Here is an 8,009-nt window from a genome sequence, read left to right on the forward strand (position 1 = left end):
TAGACAGACCCCTACAACAGCATGGCTAGTTACAACAGCATCTGGCCCCTGTATGGGTCTGAGGCGGCACTGTGGAATCACATATGAACTAACTGAAGACATATTCAGTTTAACAGTCTCCTGGTCAATCAGTGCACTGTGGAACCAAATGATCTGTAATAAAAATATCCCAGATCAACAGGAATCTGTCCGTATGGAGTGAAAAGGACACCTGGTTGTGATTGGCAGTAGAGCCAGGACCAAGTGTCTGAGGATCTCTGCAGCAGTCTCTGGACACATCACAGTCTCTGGACACATCACAGTCAGTTAACTTTAACCCTCCCCTCCCCCAGCCACCCCCAGGCCTAGTATGAGAGGCCTGCAGCAGAAGTTAGTGGTTAGATCCAGTCCTCCAGGACAGGAAGGAAGGGCAGGTCGGTGCTACCCAGGTAGAGTCTCCCTGGTGGGAGAACACGTCGCTGACGGCCCAGGTCAGGCTGCCTGTAGGGTCATGGAGACTCCCCAGCACCTCCCCTTCCCCGTCCAACTCCAACACCAGGCCGTATCTAGGCAACAGCATGTTGTACCAGCTCAGAGGAACCACCTGGAAGAACAGAACACAAGCTCCGGGCTTTAATGTCATTTTATCATAGAAATACACTGGACAAAACATTAAGAACACCTTCCTAATATTGAGTTGCTCCTCCCCTTTTGCCCTCAGAACAGCCTTGATTCATTGGGTCATGGACTCCACAATGTGTCGAAAGCGCTCCACAGAGATGCTGGCCCATGTCGACTCCAATGCTTCCCACAGTTGTGTCAAGTTGGCTGGATGTCCTCTGGGTGGTGGACCATCGTTGATACACACAGGAAACTGTTGAGTGTGAAAAACCCAGCAGCGTTGCAGTTCTTGACATAAACCGGTGCTCCTGGCACCTACTACCATAACCCGTTCAGAGGCACTTAAATATCTTGTCTTGCCCATTCACCCTCTGAATGGCACACATACACAATCCATGTGTAATTGTCTCAAGGCTTAAAAATCCTTCTTCAACCCGTCTCCTCCCCTTCATCTACACTGATTGAAGTGGATTTAACAGGTGACATCAATAAGGGATCATAGACTGACCAGGTGAATCCAGGTGAAAGCTATGTCATGGAAAGAGCAGCTGTTCTTAATGTTTTGTCCACTAAGTGTATATTCCTGGAAACATCCACCAGAACACAAAGGTTACAGACTTTACTATTAGTATTATACCACTGTACTATAATATTACTATAGCATCATACATTCCAGAACAGTACTACCACTGTACTATAATATTACTATAGCATCATACATTCCAGAACAGTACTGTTTACATACATTATCTCCTCTAGAACACCATGTTGCTGTCTGAATTATCTCTTGTATTTATCTCCTCTAGAACACCATGTTGCTGTCTGAATTATCTCTTGTATTTATCTCCTCTAGAACACCATGTTGCAGTAATTACAGCTGTAAGTCTCTTGGGGGTATGTCTCTATAAGCTTGGCACATCTAGCCACTGGGATTTCTTCCCATTCTTCAAGGCAAAACTGCTCCAGCTCCTTCAAGTTGGATGGGTTCCGCTGGTGTACAGCAATCTTTAAGTCATACCACAGATTCTCAATTGGATTGAGGTCTGGGCTTTGACTAGGCCATTCCAAGACATTTAAATGTTTCCACTTAAACCACCCAAGTGTTGCTTTAGCAGTATGCTTAGGGTCATTGTCCTGCTGGAAGGTGAACCTCCGCCCCAGTCTCAAATCTCTGGAAGACTGAAACAGGTTTCCCTCAAGAATTTACCTGTATTTAGCACCATCCATCATTCCTTCCATTCTGACTAGTCTCCCAGTCCCTGCCGATGAAAAACACCACCCCACAGCATGATGCTGCCACCACCATGCTTCACTGTGGGGATGCTGTTCTCGGATGATGAGAGGTGTTGGGATTGCGCCAGACATAGCGTTGTCCTTGATGGCCAAACAGCTACATTTTAGTCTCATCTAGCCAGAGTACCTTCTTCCATATGTTTGGGGAGTCTCCCACATGCCTTTTGGCAAACACCAAACATATTTGCTTATTTTTTCTTTAAGCAATGGCTTTTTTTCTGGCCACTATTCGGTAAAGCCCAGCTCTGTGGAGTGTACGGCTTAAAGTGGTCCTGTGGACAGATACTCCCATCTCTGCTGTAGAGCTTTGCAGCTACTTCGGGGTTATCTTTGGTCTCTTTGTTGCCTCTCTGATTAATGCCCTCCTTGCCTGGTCTGTGAGTTTTGGTGAGCGGCCCTCTCTTGGCAGGTTTGTTGTGGTGCCATATTCATTTTTTAATAATGGATTTAATGGTGCTCCGTGGGATGTTCAAAGTTTCTGATATTGTTTTATAATCCAACCCTGATCAGTACTTCTCCACACCTGTGTCCCTGACCTGTTTGGAGAGCTCCTTGGTCTTCATGGTGCCGCTTGCTTAGTGGGGCCTTTCAGAGCAGGTGTATACATACGTACATCATGTGACACTTAGATTGCACACAGGTGGACTTTATTGAACTAATGATGTGACTTCTGAAGGTAATTGGTTGCACCAGATCTTATGTAGGGAATTCATAGCACAGGGGGTGAATACATATGCATATGCACCACTTTTCCTTTTGAATTTCTATTGAAGTTATTATCATTTCACTTCACTGATTTAAACTATTTTGTGTCCATTACATCAATCCCCCAAAAAATATATTTAAATTACAGGTTGTAATGTAACAAAATAGGAAAAACGCTGAGGGGTGAATACTTTAACGAGGCACTGTATCATGTTGCTGTCTGAATCATCTCTTGATGGAGGCTCTCTGTCCTCTCAGATTACTCTCTCTAGTCTCACTGCAGCCTGGAACAAAGAACACACAGGGGCCTGGGAGAGAGGTCTACCACACAGGGGCCTGGGAGAGAGGTCTACAACACAGGGGATTGGGAGAGAGGTCTACAACACAGGGGATTGGGAGAGAGGTCTACAACACAGAGGCCTGGGAGAGAGGTCTACCACACAGGGGCCTGGGAGAGAGGTCTACCACACAGGGGCCTGGGAGAGAGGTCTACCACACAGGGGCCTGGGAGAGAGGTCTACAACACAGGGGATTGGGAGAGAGGTCTACAACACAGGGGCCTGGGAGAGAGGTCTACAACACACAGGGGCCTGGGAGAGAGGTCTACCACACAGGGGCCTGGGAGAGGAGGAGGTCTCACACAGGGGCCTGGGAGAGAGGTCAACCACACAGGGGCCAGAGGCCAGGGGCCTGGGAGAGAGGTCAACCACACAGGGGCCTGGGAGAGAGGTCTACCACACAGGGGCCTGGGAGAGAGGTCAACAACACAGAGGCCTGGGAGAGAGGTCTACCACACAGGGGCCTGGGAGAGAGATCAACCACACAGGGGCCTGGGAGAGAGGTCTACAACACAGAGGCCTGGGAGAGAGGTCAACCACACAGGGGCCTGGGAGAGAGGTCTACAACACAGAGGCCTGGGAGAGAGTCAACCACACAGGGGCCTGGGGAGAGGTCAACCACACAGAGGCCTGGGGGAGAGGTCTACAACACAGAGGCCTGGGAGAGAGGTCTACAACACAGAGGCCTGGGAGAGAGGTCTACAACACAGGGGCCTGGGAGAGAGGTCTACCACACAGGGGCCTGGGAGAGAGGTCTACCACACAGAGGCCTGGGAGAGAGGTCTACCACACAGGGGCCTGGGAGAGAGGTCTACAACACAGAGGCCTGGGAGAGAGGTCAACAACACATTGATGATGATGATGATGATGATGGTGAAACTAACCTTAGCCAGAAAGCGTTTGACCGCTGGGTACGGACCAATCAGGTCCAGGAATGGAGGCATGAGCTTCCTGAAGCGTGTGGTCGTTAGACCAACCAGGAAGGTTCCACGGTCGCTAAGGCGGATGTTGTCAGGGTAACCGGGCATATTGTTCATGATGACCTCCTTGGTGCCAGCCTTGGGGCCTTTCAGCCAGTACCTACAGAGGTAGAGAGAGAAAAGGAACCATGAGTCATTCAAACAAAAGGCCTTTCAGCCAGTATCTGGAGGGAGGGAGGACAATGATTGTCATAGAACAAAAAGGCCTTTCTGTACTGTGAGGGTTAAGGTTCCTCTGTCCTGCTGATCAGCCACCTCTGATAACACAATGATATTTACATGTTAAAAGGAAAAACACAGGAAGGACAGTTACTATGGAAAACACTGTCCTCCGTTGGTGTGTGTGTGTGTGTACCTGAGGATACACCCGATGCTGGTCTCGGCCAGCAGCAGGAAGCTCTCGTCAGGTGACAGGGCGATGCCATTGGGCATGTAGAGACCATCCAGTAGGACACCCACACGCCCTGACACGGGGTCAAAGGTCAGGAGACGACCCAGAGCGTTGGTCTCTATCACCTAGACGTTAGAGGTCAGGGGTTATAGAGAGTATAAAGAAGAAGGGTGATTTGTAGGAGTACAGAGCGACAGACCTCTAGTTTGACGTGTCGTCGTCCCCAGCGAGAGGAGGAGTCCGTAAAGTAAATGATCCCAGTCTGAGAGGAGATCTCCAACCCGTTCAGGAACGCAAACGGAACCCCGTCAGCTCCTAGAGCACAAAGATATTACATTTGTTAACTGGATGTACATTAGCCTCACAAGCCTGACTTTTACCACATTTTGTTGCTTTATAGCCTTATTATAAAATATTTATATATATTTTTTAAATCCACTCAATCAACACACAATACCCCATAATGACATCACAATAACCCATAATGACATCACAATAACCCATAATGACAAAGCAAAAACATTTTTGATAATTTACTACAAATAAAATATGGAAATATCACATTTACATAAGTATTCAGACCCTTTATTCAGTACTTTGTTGAAGCACCTTTGTCAGAGATTACAGCCTTGAGTCTTCTTAGATATGATGCTACAAGCTTGGCACACCTGTATTTGGGGAGGATCTCTCATTCTTCTCTGCAGATCCTCTCAAGCTCTGTCAGGTTGGATGGGGAGCGTCGCTGCACAGCTATTTTCAGGTCTCTCCAGAGATGTGCTCCGTTCTGTATTTTGCTCTGTTCATCTTTCCCTCGATCCTGACTAGTCTCCCAGTCCCTATAGCTGAAAAACACCCCCACAGCATGATGCTGCCACCACCATGCTTCACCGTAGGGATTTTGACAGGTTTCCTCCAGACGTGACACTTGGCATTCAGGCCAAAGAGTTCAATCTTGGTTTCATCAGACCAGAGAATCTTGTTTCTCATGGTCTGAGGGTCCTTTAGGTGTCTTTTGCAAACTCCATAAGGCCTGATTGGTGGAGTGCTGCAGAAATGGTTGTCCTTCTGGAAGGTTATCCCATTTCCACAGAGGAACTCTGGAGCTATGTCAGAGTGACCATTGGGTTCTCAGTCACCTCCCTGACCAAGGCCCTTCTCCCGATTGCTCAGTTTGGCCGGGCGGCCAGCTCTAGGAAGAGTCTTGGTGGTTCCAAACTTCTTCCATTTAAGAATGATGGAGGCTGTGTTCTTGGAGACATTACTTAAAAATCATACAATGTGATTTTCTGGATTTTTGATTCCGTCTCTCACAGTTGAAGTGAACCTATGATGAAAATTATAGACCTCTACATGCTTTGTAAGTAGGAAACACTGCCGATTTTTCAGGTTATCAAATACTTGTTCTCACCACTGTATGTTTATATTTATATATTTATATATGTTAGAACCTGCTGTCCAGTCAGAGTTAAGGTTAGACTGTCAGACCTGCTGTCCAGTCAGAGTTAAGGTTAGGGGTTAGAATGTCAGACCTGCTGTCCAGTCAGAGATAAGGTTAGACTGTCAGACCTGCTGTCCAGTCAGAGTTAAGGTTAGGGGTTAGACTGTCAGACCTGCTGTCCAGTCAGAGTTAAGGTTAGGGGTTAGACTGTGAATGATCAGACCTTGTTTGCTGTCCAGTAGCAGACTATGGTGTCCAGTCTGGGGGTTAGGGGTCAGGGGTCAACAGTGTTGCTGTCCAGTAGCAGGGTCTTGTGTCCAGTCTGGGGGTTAACTGTGTTGCTGTCCAGTAGCAGGGTCTTGTGTCCAGTCTGGAGGTTAGGGGTCAGGGGTTAACTGTGTTGCTGTCCAGTATCAGGGTCTTGTGTCCAGTCTGGGGATAGGGGACGTTACCTGTCTTGCTGTCCAGTAGCAGGGTCTTGTGTCCAGTCTGGGGTCAACAGAAAACAGCCCAAAGTAGGAGTCCGCTACGATCAGCTGACCACCACTGTCCAACCGCACACCATGAGGACGACCACAGACTGGCTCATAGTCTGTCCTGCTACCTAGTGGACCAACAGAGATAACATCACAGTCGGTCCTGCTACCTAGAGGACCAACAGAGATAACATCACAGTCTGTCCTGCTACCTAGAGGACCAACAGAGATAACAGTCTGTCCTGCTACCTAGAGGACCAACAGAGATAACATCTGTCCTGCTACCTAGAGGACCAACAGAGATAACATCACAGTCTGTCCTGCTACCTAGAGGACCAACAGAGATAACATCACAGTCGGTCCTGCTACCTAGAGGACCAACAGAGATAACATCTGTCCTGCTACCTAGAGGACCAACAGAGATAACATCACAGTCTGTCCTGCTACCTAGAGGACTTTCGGTCTCTCCATCTCCCATCTGGAACAACATCAGAGGATAACATCACAGAGATTTACTAGACCGTCTCTAACACAACCTGACCCACACACACACAACCTGACACACACACACAGTCAACCTGACACACACAACACACAACCTGACACACACACACAACCACACACACACACACACAACCTGACACACACAACCTGACACACAACACACACAACCTGACACACACACACACAACCTGACACACACACAACCTGACAACCACACACACAACCTGACACACACACACACACGTCTGTTTTGGCCAGAGCTCAGAGGAAGACAATCGGCTGCCGGCTCACATCAACAGAGATCCCAACAGAACACGTTCCCACAGCAAACACTTCACACACACACAGTCAGTGTTTCCACACCAGGGGTCCAGTAGAACATCTGAAATATTCAGGTCCTCCTCCTTTTCTAAATGTTTTCTCACCTGTTTCATACCTACTGAACTAAATACAGCCATGTAGACCCACACACGTCTGTTTTCCATCATACAGACAATAAGCCGGCCTATAATTACTGAACCACACGTTCCTACTACTGTCAGCTAGCCCAGATAGCCATGAAGAATTGTTCCAGCCAGGGGCCAGATAGCCATCTGAAAGAACTCCTGAGCTAAATGTTTTCTCACCTGTTTCATACCTACTGAACTAAAGAACTGTGAGCTAGCCAGATTCCAGCCATCAATAAGCCTGCTATAATTACTGACCACATGAAGAACTGTGAGCTAGCCAGATAGCCATGAAGAACTGTAAGCTAGCCAGATAGCCATGAAGAATTGTTAGCTAGCCAGATAGCCATGAAGAATTGTTAGCTAGCCAGAGGAAGCCATGAAAGAACTGTGAGCTAGCCAGATAGCCATGAAGAACTGTGAGCTAGCCAGATAGCCATGAAGAACTGTGAGCTAGCCAGATAGCCATGAAGAACTGTGAGCTAGCCAGATAGCCATGAAGAACTGTGAGAGCTAGCCAGATAGCCATGAAGAACTGTGAGCTAGCCAGATAGCCATGAAGAACTGTGAGCTAGCCAGATAGCCATGAAGAACTGTGGGAGCTAGCCAGATAGCCATGAAGAACTGTGAGCTAGGGGAAGTGCAGCGTGAGGTAATACAGTAGGGGAGTGCTGCTCAGCGTGAGGTAATACAGTAGGGGGAGTGCTGCTCAGCGTGAGGTAATACAGTAGGGGAGAGCTGCTCAGCGTGAGGTAATACAGTCGGGGGAGAGCTGCTCAGCGTGAGGTAATAGAGTAGGGGGAGAGCTGCTCAGCGTGAGGTAATAGAGTAGGGGGGT

General features: G+C 48.1%; 1 protein-coding gene across 1 annotated transcript; it reads right to left on the reverse strand.

Moving 5' to 3' along the window:
• Window positions 1–362: 362 nt before the first annotated feature.
• Window positions 363–7,159, reverse strand: LOC121843143 (adipocyte plasma membrane-associated protein-like). The gene is given in 8 exon segments (XM_042312761.1): window positions 363–436; window positions 439–583; window positions 3,821–4,016; window positions 4,272–4,432; window positions 4,507–4,622; window positions 6,198–6,236; window positions 6,239–6,470; window positions 7,151–7,159. Coding segments are annotated over 8 exon segments (957 nt in total). The 3' UTR covers window positions 363–377.
• Between the last annotated feature and the right edge of the window lie 850 nt (window positions 7,160–8,009).

This window comes from Oncorhynchus tshawytscha, unplaced genomic scaffold (assembly GCF_018296145.1).
Source record: "Oncorhynchus tshawytscha isolate Ot180627B unplaced genomic scaffold, Otsh_v2.0 Un_contig_5766_pilon_pilon, whole genome shotgun sequence".
Lineage (NCBI taxonomy): Eukaryota > Metazoa > Chordata > Actinopteri > Salmoniformes > Salmonidae > Oncorhynchus > Oncorhynchus tshawytscha.